Source organism: Chaetodon trifascialis, chromosome 3 (assembly GCF_039877785.1).
Source record: "Chaetodon trifascialis isolate fChaTrf1 chromosome 3, fChaTrf1.hap1, whole genome shotgun sequence".
In the NCBI taxonomy this organism is placed as follows: domain Eukaryota; kingdom Metazoa; phylum Chordata; class Actinopteri; order Chaetodontiformes; family Chaetodontidae; genus Chaetodon; species Chaetodon trifascialis.
The window spans coordinates 3,612,232-3,631,712 of NC_092058.1; the positions used below are offsets into that span (position 1 = coordinate 3,612,232).

The 19,481-nt window shown below is 43.7% G+C and overlaps 2 protein-coding genes across 11 annotated transcripts in view; one reads left to right on the plus strand and one right to left on the minus strand.

Annotated features, from left to right (window-relative positions):
* rims4 (regulating synaptic membrane exocytosis 4) overlaps positions 1-19,481 on the plus strand; it is a 341,866-nt gene that overhangs the window by 278,877 nt on the left and 43,508 nt on the right. The gene's annotated exons all lie outside the window — the stretch shown is intronic.
* Positions 1-19,481, minus strand: part of grip2b (glutamate receptor interacting protein 2b) — a 248,377-nt gene that overhangs the window by 53,722 nt on the left and 175,174 nt on the right. For 2 of the 10 annotated variants that reach the window (XM_070958310.1, XM_070958306.1), the window contains exon 1: positions 9,397-9,508. The exons of the other annotated variants lie outside the window; for them this stretch is intronic. In XM_070958310.1, coding sequence (XP_070814411.1) covers positions 9,397-9,451 — 55 coding nt within the window. In that variant the 5' untranslated portion in view covers positions 9,452-9,508. Of the gene's footprint in view, positions 1-9,396; positions 9,509-19,481 lie in introns of those variants that run through there. 10 annotated transcript variants of the gene reach the window in all.

The following is a 19,481-nucleotide window of genomic DNA, read 5'->3' on the forward strand; positions in this document are numbered from 1 at the left end:
AAATTTCAATGAAAGTTATCCACCTGGCAGTGAACACTTGCACAGAAAGTGATGTCTTCCTTCATGAACACACACACCTGTGAGTAAACATTTTCAACCATGAACACTATGAAGAGGAAACAGAGGAAACCGAATGAGCCATGCTCATCAGCGCCTCACTGTGACTGCAACAACAAACTACAAATACAACATGAGAAAAGTGAAGGACACGCATGCCAGCTTCCGCTCATCCCAGCATTAAGGTAAATATGGTCTGAATTGAAAATGTATTGGCTGTGTTGTTTCTTTCAGTGGGATGTCCAATTTATCTGTAGAAATGCACATCTGCAAAGGTGACTTAGTATGTTGTCGTAAAAGTGGCTCTCCCCTTGATTTTGCTCTGCCAATGTGGCTCTTGTGGAAAAAAATAGAGAGAATCGCTGTTTTAGTGAACGGTGAACTGAGCTATCAGAAGAAAAGCAGCAGAAAAACTCCTCCATAAGTGCAACGAATTTGAGATGACGCATCGAACCGAAGCCTCCGACCAGTCAGGAAATTTCTGATAAGCTAACGAAAGGTAAGACCACGGGTTAACATTTCCTTCACACATGCAGAGATCTGCAGCCTTTGCAGCTCATTACATTTTTTGGGACTGTGAAGCCCAAATGTCAAAATCCAAGGATCAATGATTGATCAATGATTGCAGGATCATTGATCCGCCCAGCGATCATGGGGGTATTCAGGGTGTGAATGCCTGTTAAGGACTGCATTGTAAGTGGTGTGTTAGACCACCTCCTCTGTTCAGTGATGGTCTTTCCAGTTGGACATGCACGGCTTCTTTCACTCCTCTTTCTAACCATCGGCCTTCCCTGGCTAAAATATGGACATTATTGTCGTCAAATGAATGTCCCTTGTCCTTGAGGTGTTGGTGCACTGCTGAGTCTGGACTGGTTGTGTTGGTCCTGTGTCGTGCCATGCGTTTGTGAACCAGTTGTCTCCTCAAGTCTGTGCAGTCCTCGCTGCATTGCTCGCCTCGTGCCTCGATGTTTCATCCTCAGGGTGGACAAGCTTCTGCCTCGGGGTGCTGTCGGGCTTGAAGTGCACATAGATGAGTTGTTTCTCACCCATTAACACCCACTGACCCAACAACACCATGACTCATCACTCACTAACAACTCACATGATAGCTGGGCGGATCAATGATCCAGCAAGAGGACGAATGCCTGGGACTCCCCAGCAGTCAGTTCGCAGTCTCTTGAATGAGAGTGAAATGTCTTCTAGAACCGTGAGACAGTCCAGACGCCTTTGGAAAACACTTCACAGGCATGTTTCCTTTTCTAATGAGCCACACACGCAGCAGAAACACTGACATACATACGCATCAAGTTATGACGTATTTTGCCTCAAGGTCACCAGAAACCTACTAGACAGGCAACGGCCCAGAGAGACAGACAGAGAGAGAGACACGCTGGAAGGCAGTCTGCAACAATACAAACAATTTCACACACAGACGAAACACAAAAGACACACACGCGCGCGCTCTGACGGAAACTCAGGGCGAGATCCCATAATTACACAAACACAATCAAACACACAATCCCTATTTCTCTGCATGTGTCTCCCTCGTTCACAAACACACACTTTGCCAGAGGGCACTGCTGTGCTAGCTGCAGCCAGCCGTGGTGACCTTACAGGCTATTATCTGTGAGGACCACGGACTCGTCTACATTCACATGCGCAGCAAGTGTGCACGTTATAGGCAGATAAACGTGCACATGCTGCCTACATGCACAGTTAGACAGTTTGTATTTTCACAGCGCACAAAATCCTCACCAAGCATTTATCACATAAACCCGTGAGCGCACAAACTTAACCACAGGCACGCACGCACACACACACACACGCACACACACACACACACACACACACACACACACACGCAAACAGAGCTCTGAAGTGACGTCTCTGCATGTGACAGGGATGAGGACATGTGGGCGGACCTGCATTATGATCAAAGTTTCACCTCATTATGTAGGCTGTGACACACACACACACACACACACACACACACACACACACACACACACACACACACACACACACACACACACACACACACACACACAGCTGAAACTGTAGTGAGAGTAAGGCAGTGCCACTCTAGATTAGTGTATGCGTGTGTGTGTATTACTCATGTTGTGGGGACTTGCCTTCCTTATGGGGACAAAACACAAGTCCTCACAATACAGATCATTAAATTTTAAAGATCATTTTCAATTTTAGGGTGAAAACTTACAGGTTTGGATTATACAAGAAGTCTGGTTATGGTTAGAGTAAGTCCAGGAAATGTGTGTGTGTGTGTGTGTGTGTGTGTGTGTGTGTGTGTGTGTATGTGTGTGTATGTGTGTGTGTGTGTGTGTGTGTGTGTGTGTGTGTGTGTGTGTGTGTGTGTGTGTTTATAGGAACATAAAATTGGCTGAGCAGTGAGTAATGACCCCAATGTAATCGCTGTAGCAGTGCTGAACTCTTCAAAATAAGTGCGCTTCCTTACGACTGAGGTTCTTCCTGTGCTCAAATTCACATGACAAAAAAAACAAACAAAAAAAAACCATCAGTAAAAACACACATTTGTGCTGGGATGAACACGACTTTTCCAACCAGCAACCAGCATTTCCTAACGCCTGCACATGGAGCAGATCCACGGAGGCAGATCTGACCTCAACCGTGGAAGAAAAATATTTGAAATCTAAAACAATCATCAATCATCTTCCACAATGTGATTTCTACTGAATGCAATAAAAGGTTTTGGACAGTTTTCCACAAAGATCAACCTCTACTGACAAACTGTAGAAAATACTGTTTGTTTTCTTTGTCTGAGGTATGTTTTAGGTGACAGACGAGGTCCTCCTGAACCTTCAGATGTTAAAGTCAGTGTGTGTTTCTTTAAGATGTTTTCAGTCCTTCGGTTTCTGTGTGGATGTCTGATGGCGATCCTTCAATCTTAAGGCTGCTGTTACACCTGATAATCCAGTGTTGTTTCTGTTTTATGGGCAGTAAAGCTGTTATGGCTGAAAAGATGTTATTTAACTGCAGCAGGAAAAGCTTTCCTCTTACTGTTTTCTGCTATAGTAGTTCAATAAAATGGGCGGTTAAATATAAAAAAGCTAAAAATGGCTGCATGCAGACTGTGAATGGGTTTGTCAGTCTGGCACCGCAGAAGGATCCCGTTACGCTTCAGGAGCTTCATCATTATTGTGGCTCCCATTCCCGAGTTCAGGAACCCAGAAGAGCATTTTTAGTTCTCAGAACTGGAAGACCGAGCAACACTTTCCTTTTAGGACGTACAAAAATGAAAACTGTGAAACTGTGAAACGACACAAAAGCATTGACAGCTGCTCTTACAAACCACGTGAACCTCTCCAGCCAACAAAACACGCACTTTCACAACAACTGCACTCCTTCCCTACCGTCTGAGCATCCGTGACGTGCGTCCTGACTTGGACTCGTTTTAATACGACCCAGATTATATGAAAATGATTCATGTTGTAAAAACAGAGAAACACTTAATGAAAATATCCAAGCAACAATCTGTCTGCAAGGCTGCATCAACAAATGGATGTCCAGAAGGTACTACTGTACACAATAGTAAATATTAGCATAATAATGCTCCCTGTTTCTAAGATTTTGTTGTCTGAGTTAATAAGCCTAACACACTCGACTGAGCTGAGACTACAGGAGGGCGCTGCGTTTGGATTGGGCAGCTGCCAGGTACCAGCGTCTGTGTTAAAAGTGGAGCCGGCTGCTGCTGAAAAAAGAGCATCGATGCTCAACGAGGTTTATCTGGGCACATAAAAGAAAGCACAAGACGCCGCTGAAAGGAGCTGAATTGAACAAAGTTATACACTCAGCCTATTTCATTTGGTTGAATGAGGCATTTAAGCCGCCGTTATAATCAGCCAACTATTCAGCAAACCACCAGGTAGGCGTCACAATACAAATGAAGCAAGGTGCTGCTGAGGGCTCCAGGTAAATAAAGGAGGGTGTGCATTCAGAACAACCGCTGTGAAGAACCTCTGATTCTAAACACAGACATTATTTCCTTAGAAAAACTAACAATTTCTACATGCTATCAATCACCACCTCCCACGTTAGCTTCCCACGGCATGGCTAGCTTTATATGTACGAACCTGCCGCTTATCTGGGTCTAAATGCAAAGTTTTCCTGATGGCGTCCAGTCAATTGTGAGCTCACAGCTTCTTTAAATTTGCCATCAAATCGGATCATTTGACACATCATTGACCCTTTATTGAAACACTTAAAACAACGTATGGCGACCTTTTTTCTAAGACGGACAAAGCAGGTGACTCTGTCTAAAGTATCTAAGCTTAGATTACTGAGCTCACTTTCCCAAACGGAGCCATGAAACTGCCTTTGACTGCCTCTCAGCGAGTTTGACAGGAGGGAGGAATCATTGCTGGAAAGCAACAACCAACTGATCCACTAACAATACCGTCTGTGTTCCCATGATGCATCCTGATATACAGTATTCTTCTGAAACACTGAGCTCCTTTGTTGTCCAAAAACTAATAAAAACACATGAATGAGCCACAGTGTTGCACAGGGACACACACACACGCACACTGTAGTGTATTTTGACACTACATTTCCCACACACAGCGTCCTGTTGGGAGGCTGAAAATAGTCCCAAACAAATGCAATATTTACCCCCTGAAAGGAAATGACTTTATTAAAACACGGAGGTGTGTGTTTGTGAGATAAAGCCACAGGCAGAACGAGAAAAGTCCTAAAATATTGAGAGGCAGACTGACATTGTTTTTGGTCTTTTCAGGGGATTTTATTGACAATAACAAAGATATAGAGCATCACTGCTCTTCTCGGTGTTTAATAAACCAGTTTTCTTATCTGCCTTTAACAACATGGATTCGACTCAGCGAAACACCTTTTCCACCTCTTTAACGCTGAAAACGCTGCTCGAATCATGACAGATCACCTGTTTGTCGTTTAAGCATGAACATAAGATGCTCACACACAACGCACAGAAAAAAAAGAAGACTCTGTGTGTGTGTGTGTGTGTGTGTGTGTGTGCGCGTGCATGTACACAGACACACAAACACCAACACAGGCTCTGAGTTACTGAATGCAAGGGCATCTGATTGCGGTTATTATGATGCTGAAGGCGATGAGGACGTGTAATTAGCTATTGTCTGCGACAACGCTGGCGCACAGTGCGGCTGCAGTTAACACACACACACACACACACACACACACACACACATATAGAGCAGCTATGGAAGGAACAAGCAGTAATTAGGACGGTTAATGGCTTCTCTGTTGTGGTTAATTGCAGCCTGTATGGATCTGGGTGAGGGGTGGGCAGTAGGGTGGGGGGGGGGGTTGAAGAGAGGTGTCACCACCTCTTCAGCTCCAATGATCTCATGTGTGTTTTTTCAGCGTATCGCTCTTTACCGCTTTTCTCTCAAAACTCTGTCTTGAGAGAAACTTTGGAGGAAGAACAAAGTGCGAAAGCGTCCATCATGTTGTCATGTGACGTACCTGAAATTGTACTTATATATTAATGCTGTAGCTTTGGTTTCACTAGTGCGAGATCTGCAAATTACTGTGACATATGTTTGTTTCTCCAAGTTATGACTGCGTTTCCCTGAAGCATTCGTATGTGGATTTCATCACTCTACACTAACAACCTTCTACATGCAGTCAGAGCTCACACAGCCGCAGGGACAGCCCAGCAAAGCATCCAGTAAATCCACCGATCCACTAGGATCGCTTGTTTGCCTCTTCTAGGAATGAAAAGCACATGTGTGAAGGTGTTGTACCAGCAGGGGGCGATAATGACAGGAGGCATGGGCAAACATGCAGGCCAGGGTTTGATTCCTGTGGGAAATGAGCAGTCAGTGTCGTTTGTGTTAAGCTGACCATCACTTATCAGCAGGAGACGTTGCTCTATTCACGCGGAGGCGACCAAAGACGTGACTCTGGCACGGTGGAGCGGCGGGTGTATTTCACGCTGTGGCATTGAGTCTGCAGGGATTTGTTGCTTGAATGCAAACATAATTTGCTTTGGTGCTTTGCCGAATCGACTGACGCTGTAGTTTTTTCTTGTGTGCATGGTCTCCACACATCTGTCGTGAACTGTGGCCTGAAAGTGTGACGCAAACGTTCACCCCCCCCAAACCTCTGCAGCCCTCACCTTTCTACTTCCTGCACTGACACTGAACATTGGACGTAAATAACGAGGTGTAGATTTTTTTCTATTATGGACTTAATTCTGGCAGATACCTGCCTGAAGGTCCACCATCACAGACATGTTACTGTCCAGTAAAAGCTTTAGCTCCATTTGCTCAGAAAGAGCAGCAAAACCCTGAGAAAAGAGCGACTGCACACTGATCCGGCTCACCTGGTGGCTGCCATCCAATGAAAAAAAAAAAAAAGAGAGTAGAGAGTATAAGTTTTTCTTTTCAACTGTTAGACACATAATATGTCACTAAATCCTCCGTGAGAGGAGGCAAACCTCCCTAAAACATGACAAACAAAGGGAACGCTGGGTTTGAAAAAAGAAAGAAATGGCTCACAGCTGAAGGGAAGTGGGCATGAGGAGAAAACAGCCTGACAGGTGTAGGGGAGAAAAAAACATCAGAAAGTGCTTTGAAGTTCCAGTTTAGTTTCTTTCTGCTAACACGTCTACGCCGCCGATCCGACATGACGCCCGGTTAACTCTGTTGACAGGTTCAGCCGAGGGCCGGCAGAGGAAGATGAAGAGCTGAACGATGAAAACGAGAGGTAAGAGGGTCCCTTTAATGAATAAGTCGTATGATTTGGTCCCTGTTAGCTGCCGTACGTACTTCCATGATGTACCTCTGCACTGGTTATAAGCCACTTGAGGCGGCAGCGTTATCTAAATGCTTTAAAGACACACATTTGTATTTCTGTCATTGAAAACGTTCTATGGTGCAGACTCATTGCAATGCATGAAATATTCAAGTGCAACCGACAACTTAAACATGGCATCAGTGTGCGAACGTCTGCTCGTTTCTGCCCTTCGCCTGCATCACCGCCGCGCTCACAATCACAGAGCAGCCGCCCTCCTGGAGGATTATGGCTACAACATGCTGGGCGAAATGCACTTTGTGGGGAGCATCAGAGAGAAGTGCATGCGTCGTGCACAGCTGATGCTAACATCCACCGCGCTCGCCGCCTCACAACAGTTGCTGTTAAATTCTCGGCGCCGTCGGCTCAGCAACGCTCAGAAAATGAAGTGGATCAACTGGCGCAGTCGGCAGAAGGCCAAGGCGGCGATAAACCCCTCGTTCATTTATTCCCCACTCCTCCTTTATGCGCTCATTCCTCCTTAACGGCGATAAAAAGATGAAATCAATCTCAGAAACAATGCAGACAGCACAAGAAATAATGGACAATAATTCGCATATTCAGTTACATCCTCAAGAAAACAATGATGAAAAAGGCACCACCGAGTGAAAAAGAGCTAAGATGGGTCTCAAACAGCCGTTCCAAACAAATGACTGCCTGACTTCTCCGATCCATCCCTCCTGAGAGTGAAGCCAAAGCGCAGAAGTTGTCCTACAAAGCATGCAGTGAAATGTGAGACCTCTATAGTGTCTCTAACTACGTAAAACTAAAAGAAATAACAGCAGCTTTCAGAGTTTCAGCACATTCCCAGAGCTGCTATCAGCTTAGTTAGTCTCTTTAGGCCATTGAGGAGAATACAGCTCCCACTATGCTCATCGGTGCATGAAATAGGATGCCGCTCACCTTATTAATACCCTGATGCATCTCTCTTACACCGTATTATAAAGGAACAGAGTAAAACCAGCAGCGTTGTGCTTGTGCCACATTTACTCGTTTTTGAGTGTGTAGAGTTCTTCAAGCTGACAGTGGGGGTGAGCTTAGTGTGCTAACAGAGCTGAACATAAAACAGATTTTCAGGTTCAGGACAGTCAGCCACTGAGATGAAATGGTAACCTCATTAACTAGCAAATCATTACAGCTGACGAGCAATTAGTAATGCCTGCGAAGCTGCTGTAGCACTGTAATATTACTCATACTACTAAAGTGCGAGTAGATAAAAGTGAAGTGGGATAATGTTTCTTCTGTCTTCAATGCAGCAAAGCATACTGGTGGTAGGAACAGGAACAGCTGGTTCAGACCACTGGAGGCACGTCACATACGGGAGGTCAACAGGGACCAAATTAAAGTCCCTCCATGTCTAGCTACAGCGATCCAAACAGATAAACAGAAGTGAAAACACAATCAGCAATATTTCTTTGCATTTGGACTCTTCAACCTTACAGGTGATTTGACTCTGAAGAAAAGCCCAAAGAACACCAACAAAAGGCATCTTGGGTTAAGGTTGAAGCATTCAGGCTGCATGCGGTTGTTCAAAGAGGTCTGCACTGATGCACGTGATCTTAGAAGTTTATTTTTATGGGACTAGTTTTCTTGCAGATCTGTCGTTGAGATTTCAGACTCATCCACGTTTTGGGGACCCTTTCTTCATTTACCCACAATCCCTCTCCACGTAGACCAACAAATATATTTAATTGCATCTTCGGAGGATGTAATTCGAGCCTTATGCACCTTTCAAGATATTTAGCTTCTGAGGATTTGAGTGAATTCATATTCAGGCTATTTTTTAAAATCTACACTGAATTTGCTTTGTGAAGCTTTCAGCTAACAGCCTGAAAAACATTCAGGTGTTTTTGCTGCTCTCTGTGTTTCAACCTACATTAAATCTGACACCTCTGGAGGGTCCAAGTGGGCGTTAGGTGCACGTCTTCGGCGAACCATGTAACAAAGGCTATGTGCGTAAAACCACATGAGCTGTGATTGGTTGGACTGGAGCTGCTCCTGTTTTCTGTTTCTGATGCGGGTGTATGATGGATTACTGAACAAACAGTTGAACAGGAAATGTTTTCCTCTTCAGTCAAACGATGGTTCATAATATAAGCAAAGACATTGTCACAGCTGTCGCTTCTATAACTGCAAATGTAGGAAATCAGTTCTTCTTCTATGAACAAGCAAACAGCAGCAGTCTTCTTTGCATCCACAGTGAGACTGATTTAATGCCTCAAAGAAAAAAAACTGTATTGGCTTGAAATGCAAAACAAAAAAGCAAAAAGCTAAATTAAAACACAAAGAGTAGCTGAAGAAAGAGAAGAGCGCCACCTGCAGAAGCCTAAACTTCACCTGCAGAACATCCCAGCAAGCAGAAGCCACCGGACACCCGTGCAATGACAGGTGATTTCTGGGAAGTGTAGTTCAGAATCACCCCAACAATGAGCACTTAACGCCAATAAATGAAAATTTCAAAGGCTGCAGTGCAATCAGCGAAGGAATTTCCCTCATGGGCTCGGCACTCACCAACATTGTTTGCCCCGACGTCCCTCCTCAGACCGCAAAACATGACGGCAGACATTGAGTTTTCCTCAACACAGTAACATCCACAGAGGAGAAGAAAGAGAGGCAGAGAGACGCCAAAGAGGAGGAGAAAAAGAAGAGAAAGAAAGAGACGGAGGGAGCGATGTGGAGTGCCGAGCTCTCTGGGAACACAGTGGCGATGATAAGAGATGACTGGCGCTTACGTTACGACCGCTCACCCCCCCCAGAGAGAGGGAGGGAGGGAGGGAGGGAGGGAGGGAGAGAGGGTAAGACGAGCTTAGGAGAGAGAAAGTGTGGACGGGTGTGTGAGGCAAAAGAAAAGAGAAGGGAGGGATGCTGAGAGTTTCTGCGGCAGATTGAGAGACGATGAGATGAAAAGAGATGGATGTTGTTAAAAAAGAGAGTGATTCTGGACTAATATGGCCGCTCTGCTCTGCACCTCTGCTCCTGGGTTAGTTTGTCTGCGCCAGCATTTAAAGACTATTTGATGTTTTATACACAGCGTTGGGACGTAACACATTACTCAGCACTTACACCGACAGTATGTGGAGAATGGAGTTATGGGTAACCTTCAGTTATTCATAACACTTAGTAAAGCTCGACAACGCTACAAAAGCTGTTTCCTTCAACATCCTGTCAGGAAGTTTCTCTTTTTCTGTCTGTGTTTAGGGTCGAGCAGCGCGTGGGGATCTAAACTCCTTCTCAGGCTATTTAACATGTTACCATCTTGTCACTGTCCATTTATATTAATCCAAGGTGCGAAGCTAAAGAGTGAGCTAACGCACCTCCAGTGAAGTCTGAGGACATCAGATTGTCCTTTAGGTCGTAAAAACAGCATAAGAGCAGCAAATCAGACAACGACGAGATGCCACAAACAAGACGAGACGAGTTAAGACAGCGCAGGAAGAAAGAGTTTACGGTGTAGCTGTCAAATAAATGACATGATGCCTCATGTCAGGGAGAAATGAAACAGCCAAGTGAAAGATCGACATTAAGTCCTCGGAGGAAGTACGACACAGAAATGAATCAAATTGACACCCACACAGAGCAAAGCAGCTATAACAGTAATTCAGCAGTGATTTAGATGCTGCGTTAGCATTAGCATCAGGCAGCTAGTTTAGTCTAGATTGTCCAATAAGAGCATTTATGGAGGAGGCTGAAAAGATTATGCAAACTCAACCAACTAACTGGTTTGTTTCTATGTCACTGAGGTCAGATTGATTTAGTTTTCCTGGTTTCTTCTTCTCTCATGTTTCCTCACATCGCAGTTTGCTAAACGTGTTTGAACGCCGCCTGTACATGATCGCATTTGTGCAGCTCAGAGAAGCATCTTTCCAGCTTTAATGTAATGTGATTACTTTGTAAAGGATTACAGTTTGAAATTTGGTAAGTAAACTGCAGGAACAAACCCCGGTAAGGCGGGGCTGACGGCCTCCAGTCAGGCATGTCGGCTACGATCAGACTTTAAGACGGCTGCTTGTTAGATCATGAGCTTATACGTCTAATCGTGCTATAACAGAATATATGACAGTGGGTGTGGAGGCTTTGCTGTAGTTTAGTAACATTAAGTAATCTAACAAGTAGTGTAGCTCATTTCTTTTTCATGGAAAAAGAAATGATTAATTCATTACATTTTTTGTAGCTCGATGCAACGCTGTTTAACAGTGTGGTGTCTGACTTTTGCTGCAGGGATGATGTTGGATGAAGAAGTTGTTAAAGAAAAAAGAAACTGCAGCTCACACATATACGTCAATAATGGTTTGAGACGAAGTTCGTGTTGTAATTCTTTCCCTTAACAGCAGCGAAATTCTTCAGTTTTAGAGGCTGAAGTTTGTTTAGTGGCTCCTTTAAATGAACAGGACAGTTTCAGGGATCGTGTCTTTGTTTTGTTCTGACTAATTTGCTGTCTTTTTTCTTACATTAGGAATTATTTTACTTACACTTAAACCAACACACTATCTGATTTTGAAATATTGTACTTGAATACAGTTTGGTCAAGCCAAAAGCAAACTCTTTATTTTCTAATTAGAGAGGTTAAACGTATTTAAAGAAGCAGAGAGATGTATAAGACAGAGACGGAGAAAAGACTGAGAGACACAAGGACACAAAAGAGAGTGTGTGAAGGTCTGAAAGGAGTGTGTGGAGATTAGATAGAGAGCGCAGGAGAAAGAGGATTGAATGGTTCCAGACATCCCACTCCTCCTCCAGCTTCTCTCCACATTTGCATTTACATTTTGCTGACGCTTTTATCCACAGCAGCTTCCAGCAAATTCAACACATGACAAGCTTCATTTGCTAAATAACTTACAATTCAACATCTGACCTCGACTGCAGGAGCATGCTCAACTTCCATCTGCAGGTCTTCCTCATGTAGAGGAGAAGTCAAGCCTCAAAGCCGGCCGACAGGCCACAATCTCTCCAGAACACAAAGATGTGAGTCGTGCTTCAGCTGCCACAAAGAGAAATTAGGAAAACAAATGAAAGACGTTGGCAGATGCAGTTTGCAGATACGCTCAGTATAAACATCTCCCCAGGCTGAAATGTTTCCTACAAAGCACACGTGGTAATGGAAAAGATTTGGAAACGAACACCATTTTTAGGAGATGGGGTTGTAAACAACCTATTAGAAACACAAATACGTGAAACAAATCTTAATTCCTCAGTAACAGAGGAGAAGATAAATGGAAATCTCTCACTTAGAAACACATGAATACGTAAGAAGTCCCAATATATAGGAACTTATCTTTCCGGCTGCATCACCATTAACATTATCAAGACTTCCTCTCAAACCATCTCGTTCTCTCTCCTCACTTCTCTAAAATCCTCCTCCAGCACTTTCATCCTCTCTTTCCTTTCCTTTTCCATCTCTTACTCGCTCCATCTCTCTCTGCTCAGTACGGTAGCTGCTTCAGGTTTTCTCCGCTCCCAACTGTCTAAAACCATCAATGCAAAACACAAACCCTCGCACACATGCAGTAAACACATGCATATGTAACATACGTGCACAGACGTGCACAAATGACTTGCATGCATCCCTCCTGGAGACTTGGCCCAACCCGAACCCAAGTCTTCACCCTAAAAATGAATGATTTACATTATGCCCCCATCAGGATACACACATGTCCCCGCAGTGTGAGTAATGCACGGTCATAGACACACAAACACACACGCAGCCTAATCTGTCTGCTGGCTGAGTGTGGGGGCAGAGACACTAATAACCCTCGTTATTACTCTCTCTCTCTCCCCCCCTCATGGTCAGTTCATCATGAGGGTTGCTCGCCCTGCGCTGCCTGACCTAGATTCATCCCAAACAGCTCAACCCCACATCTTTACATCAGCAGAGGGTCTGAGTCACGTTGCTCGGTCTCGTCGAGCTACAAACGACTCACAACGCTGGATGCACGCAACCGTGCAGGCAGCTTTTTAGAGCAGTTATATGTGGATTTTCATGATGAAGACGAGGCATGCTTCAGGTAGAAATGCATGCCAAAGCCTGCTCAATAGCATGCTTAACGCAGCAGCTGATAACATGCTGTCTGACAAACTGCAGATTCATTCGTTTGTCCTAATTTTTCCATAAAAAGGGGTGATTTACAGTAATGATTTCTTTAACCCAACCAACCAATGATTGATGCCACATCAAGCTCTTAATCAGTGTTTTCATGTATTCCACATCCGGATATAAACAGCCTATCTGGTATCTTGCTGCCAGTGCTGGTAGAGAACAGAGCAGCTTCTTCATGCTTTCACACAGACAAAACACAATGAAGGAGAATGTCAAGTTCTGAGGCTGATAACTAAAAATACTTGTGAAGTCTTTCTTCATCTTTAGGCTGTTAAAAATAAAAAAATATATATGTAGTGTACGCCGATCTCCAGCTGAGCGCTGCCAGCCTCAGTTCAGCTGCTGGAAGGTGAATGTTCTTCAGAATTTCTTTCCTGGTTTTTTTTGAGGTCATGAAATGAGTGTTCATTTTTGAGTAACACTGGTTACAGCCTTACATCCACGTGCAGGCAGCAGTTCGTCTCTGAGGGAAGCGGACGCCTGCGACGTCTGGGAGGTGGGACGCTTCTCCGGTGCGACGAGCGGTCGCTGATGAAAATATCATCAGTGCGTTTAGAAGAAAGGAAAACACACTTTCATCAGCCAAATGTGAACGACGACACAAAAGCTACAAGATGAATCTCATTTCTGTCATTTGCAGCTGTGAAGTCCTGACTGCTCTGTGATAAATCTCTTGTCACGTCACCCCAAAGTCTTTTCAGTAAGTGTCAAAGAAAATCCAAAGATGAGCGGTTTCGTTTTGGAGAGTTATTTGGTTGTGAAACAACAACAAGATGCATTTTTTTATTCAGCCGATGTTTTTCCTTGAAACACTAAAGCCGTACGCTCGGTATGTATTTGCACACAAGGGTTTTACTCTTGGATAGAACTCAGGATACTTTGGTCTCACCCCGAGAAAACTTGTTTCAACCATACATAATGCATGGAAACCGTCTAACTCGTAGACTCTGGCAGGATCTTTGCAGTATAATCTATCAAGACTCTGCTGAAAGCCGCCATGTCTACAGCTGATAAGTAAACTTTGATATGATCTGCCAAAGAAGTGAGCTCTAATCAAAAGGCGACCAAAAATATCTCTGGATTCCATCTTTTTCTGTGTTTGTATGCAATAGAAAAATCACATAAAACCGCCGACTGCGTGAAGTTTTGCTGTATTCGGGCTGTCAGACGAGCCTGAAGTCACACAGATAACAAACACAATTTTGTTCTTATTGTCTTCGACGACTTGTTCGGCTGGACAAGAGCTCCGAGGCTCTGAGGGTTTTCAAACCGGTGTGAGTCTCTTTTGAAGATGACTTTTGGCAGTTTTCCCTTTGTTTGGGAGTTCAGAGACGACGCTGACATGGAATACAAGGTTTGGCCTGGATCCAAAATGCTCAGACATCCTGTATTCCTCCTGTTTTTCTTTCAAACATTGTTTAGACCCACAACGTGTAGAGAGTGAATAATGACTTTTTGTTGCAGTTGGGAACTCAGTATATCCACCGAGAGGTCAAAGTTTAGGCAATATTAAGATTTTATTATTTATTCTTTTACAGATTTAAACAAAATTTGAATAAAAGTCGATGTCTAATTGAACAGAGAGCCTCGAGTGGAAACAAAGGATGGAAGAAAGACATCAGGTGAGCCCCCCTCTCTCTCTTTAACACACACACACACACACACACACACACACACACACACACACACACACACACACGATGGAGGAGGCAGAGGGAAAGTTAAGTTTGTCAGAGGAGGATGGAAAGTCACTGCTGGTCTATTGAGACAGAGAAAAAAACACTCTTAACTCTTCTCTCATAAAACTGTTCAGAGAGATTAGCTTGTGCATTCATTTGTGTGTGTGTGGGTGTGTGTGTGTGTGCGCGCTACGCTTGCATGTGTGTGCATCCCTGCTACCACCTCAACGCGTGTGTTTTATGTATGTCTCATGCGTGATTCTATATATTTGCCAGCATGTGTTTATGAGTGGTTAAGTGCGATTCATGAGTATGAACGTTGTGTGTGGAAGTGGGTCGGCTAAGCGTGTGTGTGTGTGTGTGTGTGTGTGTGCGCGTCAGTGTACTGCATTAGTGAGTGTGTATTTGGGCATCCCTGTGAGAGCTTTCCTCAAGGCTCTGAAAGAAAAAAAGATGGAGAGAGGGGAAGAGGAAAGAGAGAGAGAGGCAGTGGTGGAAGGAGGCAAAATAAGCAGTCAGGAAAATGAGTCATGTCAGCTTGCTCCTCCAGACACACACACACACACACACACACACACACACACACACACACACACACACACACACACACACACACACAGTCTTGAGACACTTGAGATCACATCGTATGTTGCACATGGTCAGAGTTTTTCATCTCGTGTCTGTGTCTCGCTCGCTCTCCCCTTCCCTCCTCTCTCTCCCATTCTGTGGGTTTCAAGTGCAAATGAATCCACACTCCGAGGATTATGGGTAAGTACTTTGAAGTGGCAAATGATGGCCTCCCATGGCTCGGTGCGAGAAACACACACAACGTAGACACCCACATTCAGGCGTGGTGCACGCACACACACGCACTTTTACACACTGAACGACCCTTTCGCACACACTCACACACACACACACACACACAGACGGCAGCTGGTTAAGAAAATGTATGCAAACATGTTTTGGGGTCTAAAAAAGGACAGGCATGCAAACACACACACACACACACACACACACACACACACACACACACACACACACAGATCAGCCATCTGATCTGGATACATATGCCAATTTTTTCTCTGTAAATCAGAAAGCAGCAGTCATTCTCAGACTGAAACGCCACACGATCCGAATATTAAATTGGTTAAATTAGACGAGACTTCAATTGCATTTGAATGAAAACTTAGATTCATTATGATGCAGCAAACAAAACAGACCACAAATGGAGAAAATACACGCAGTATATGCCAGATATGCAGATGATACACAACACTTTGTCTGTGACAATATTTTTAACTGCAAAATGTATAAATATTTTAAAAACAGACCTAAATAATCAAGGAAATAAAAAAACTGGAAAATCTGCCACAAACTTAAAATGTCACATGCATGTTTGATTGTGCAATATATATTTTACACTAATGTGTCAAAATAATGAAATTTGTCCTGTAAGAAATGTGCATATGGATATGTATGACACAATTAAAATGTCATTTATATTTGGATAAATAGGTACATAAAAGACAATATGTGAGATGCGATATAAAAAGAGGACTGAACTAAAAAAAAATACTTAAAATATACTGGATGGCTGGGCGTCAAATAGAGGCTGAATGTGGTGATGTGAAAAATAAAAGCTGGTCCCAAATAGAGGTGGCAGAAAAAGAAAAAAAAAGCAGATTAAAGATAATCTTTGCTATAACAAACTGTCAGAGTAAATGTTGCCTTATGTTTCTGCAAATGGATACATTCAAACTTTACGTTTCTTTATGTACTTTACGCACAAAAGACAAAGCCGTGGTTGAAGTTTGGTTAGGTTTAGGAAAACATCATATTTTGGTTTAAAATACCTAGTTTTTTTTTTTTTTGCCACAAACATGACCTGAACAGTAGTCAGGATTATCATCCCCTCACTCATGTACACATGCTAACAACCTGTGCTGCGTCGCACACTGACAGGAAACATATGGAGTGTCCAAATTTAACATATCGACGGTCTGCAGAAACGAACAGTACCAACACGTCATTGTGGACACTGGGCTTGCTGTAGTTCACGTGGTAAAGTCGACATTAATTCCACCATTACAGCAGTAACAGAGCTCAGACCACGCTCACCACTCTGCTTCCACAGAAATACTCCAAGAGAACAGAGAACCAGGCCACTGCTTCACTAATGAGGGGCATTCAAATACATTATGGGCCATAGCATGAGAAAGGTTAACAATATAATATATATAATGGAAACAGCTGCCAAAAGATTCCCATCATTTCATGTGCTATTAATACAGAAACAGGACCGGATCCAAAGAAAGGTTACATTTGCAATAATGCAGCGCAGCTCTTCACTGTGGTTACAAACCTCTCTGCGCTCTCATTTGAACTTTTTTTCCTGTGGCTGCAGCTACTTTCCACTCCCTTTAATTCCCCCTTTTTCTTTCTCTCTGGGTCTATACCTCCCCCTGCTGTGCGTCTCCATCCTATCACCCTAATAGCACTCTGCACTGCAGGACACAAATGAGGACAGAAGGAGACTAAAAAACTGTCTGAGAACAGCACAAGACAAAGAAAGGACAACTGAGTGAAGCCGAAGACGGGAAGAGAAAGTCAGGAAAGGGGGGAAAGTGGAGGAAAGTGTGAGGCAAAGGATGGAAAACCGGGAGAGACAGAGGTATACGAGAAAAAGAGGAGAAAGGAAATGACACAGGAAAGGCGACAGAGTGCAGCGAGAGAGAGTTCTTTGATTTTTAAGAACCCTGCAATGCACCACAATCAAGGACCCACAATCCAGAAGAACAACTGAAATCATCCCAATACAGCTCAGAAGAGACGGAGACAAAGTAAAGCAATGACCCAAATTTACCAGATGACAGACATTATCAATCGCTTACAAATCCAAACTCTGTCTTCTATAAATGGCCTATAAAATAATCCAGGAGTCAGTCAGCCAAGAGTCCAGTCCAGGATCCAGAATCCCAATCATTCACTGATGTTACATGTCTGATTATCACAGTCGTGACGGTCGATCGTGATGTACTGTTGATTTGAGGTTATGTTGTTCTGCCCTGAGACAAAGAGCAGGAGGCAAGATAGAGAGGAGAAGGAAAATATGGCGAATTAAAGGCTGTAAGAAAGAGATCAAAATAAAGAATGTTAGAGGACAGACAGAGAGAGGACAGGGTGAGACAGAATCAGCCTGAGAGAGACATAAAATCAGCAGTAAAAAACAAAAAAAACCAACCTGCATTAAATCAGGAAAAATTGAGACAGAGATGAAATGAGATAGAGAGAAGAGACAGAGGAGAGGAGAGTGCAAATCAGCTGGTTTCTGGCATCGCAGGCTGGATGTCGGGCGAGTTTGAAATGCAAATTAACCCCAAATCTGTTTTCCGCTCTTTCTCGGTGGAATCACAGCTTTCTGCCGTGCCAGCTCCCCTACCTGTCAGTCCTCTCATAATTCACTCACTTCTCCCACTGCTCTTCCTCTTTCATACTGCCTTTTCTCTTGCTGGATTGAGGCTGCCAAGACTGGATCACAGACAGAAAGAACAGGTTTTTTTCCTCCATTGTTTCTAGTTAGGATGGATGTTCTACAAAGAGAGCTATAATGAGTCAAAGAAACTGGTTTTTACTATTATAGACTGCCACTAAATACAGTTGTACTATACTACGCTACTACACATATAGCATTTCCACATCCTGTCCACCACCAAAGCTGATTGATGTCTTTATAGAGGTTATTTCTGCTATTGTGCAAATGTAAAATGTACCTGTATTACATTTAAAAATCAAACTGTTTCATCAGTTTGTCTCATTAAAGTGTTGCATCAACTCTCTGCACTGCACGTATGTCTACAGTTTACCTGACAATCATCGGGACTAAAGGCAAAATATTACAAACTACTGCTCAGGAACTGAACCCGGGACCAGTGGGCAAGCTGGCCTGAGACTGGTTCCAGTTGGTACAGTTTGCGTGCAGTCGGGACACAGTCTGGACTCTCCATGTGTCACGACAACATCATCAGTGAGTTCCCCGGATTGTTAGCAAGAAAAATGGAGGTGATAAAATGCTTGAAATGATCATGCCAGCCTAATTTAATGCCAACTTAGTGGATGAATGCAGCTTATTCTGTCTGTCTTTGAGGCCCGAATGGGTCGTTGAGCTCTCCAGCGGAGCTCAAATGGCTTTTCCCGCCTGTGTATTGCTTTGGATTTTTTAATGCGTGCTTCATAATGGGCATGCTTCCTGCCCGCGGAGGTGAAGAGCTGCGACCTGTTGATAAAAAGCCAACGCGAGACGGCAGATCAAAACAAAGCAGCAGGGTTAGAAGTAGTGACGAGAATCAAACTTGTGTTTCAATCTGGTGTGAAAATTTGCGCTTTCTTCTTTTCCTACTGAGCATGACTTCAGGTAAATCACGTCTTGATCTCATGCGTTTGTAGACCACTTTCCAGATCATCGAGAAAACGTTCAATTAAACTTTTTACCTCATTTTGATGATCATAAGCCAGTGGCTCGATTTACCGCTTCGCCTGCACCGCTGCACTGTTTTCTCCATTAATGAGCTTTTCCTCATTTCATCCATGTCTTGGATCCCTGTGGCCTACTTCTCCTTCTCAACGAGACCACTCTGATTAAAAACATGCATCGTATTATTTTGCTTCAAAAACAGGTCAACACTCACTCCAGTTCCCGAAAGAGCAGGAAATCCAGCGAGCGTGGAACACGGGCCGACCTGATGGTGATTTATGGAAATGTGACGACTTGCTGCATACGAGAAACAGCACCAACTGTCACGAAGGTTTCTTTGTCAAATTGA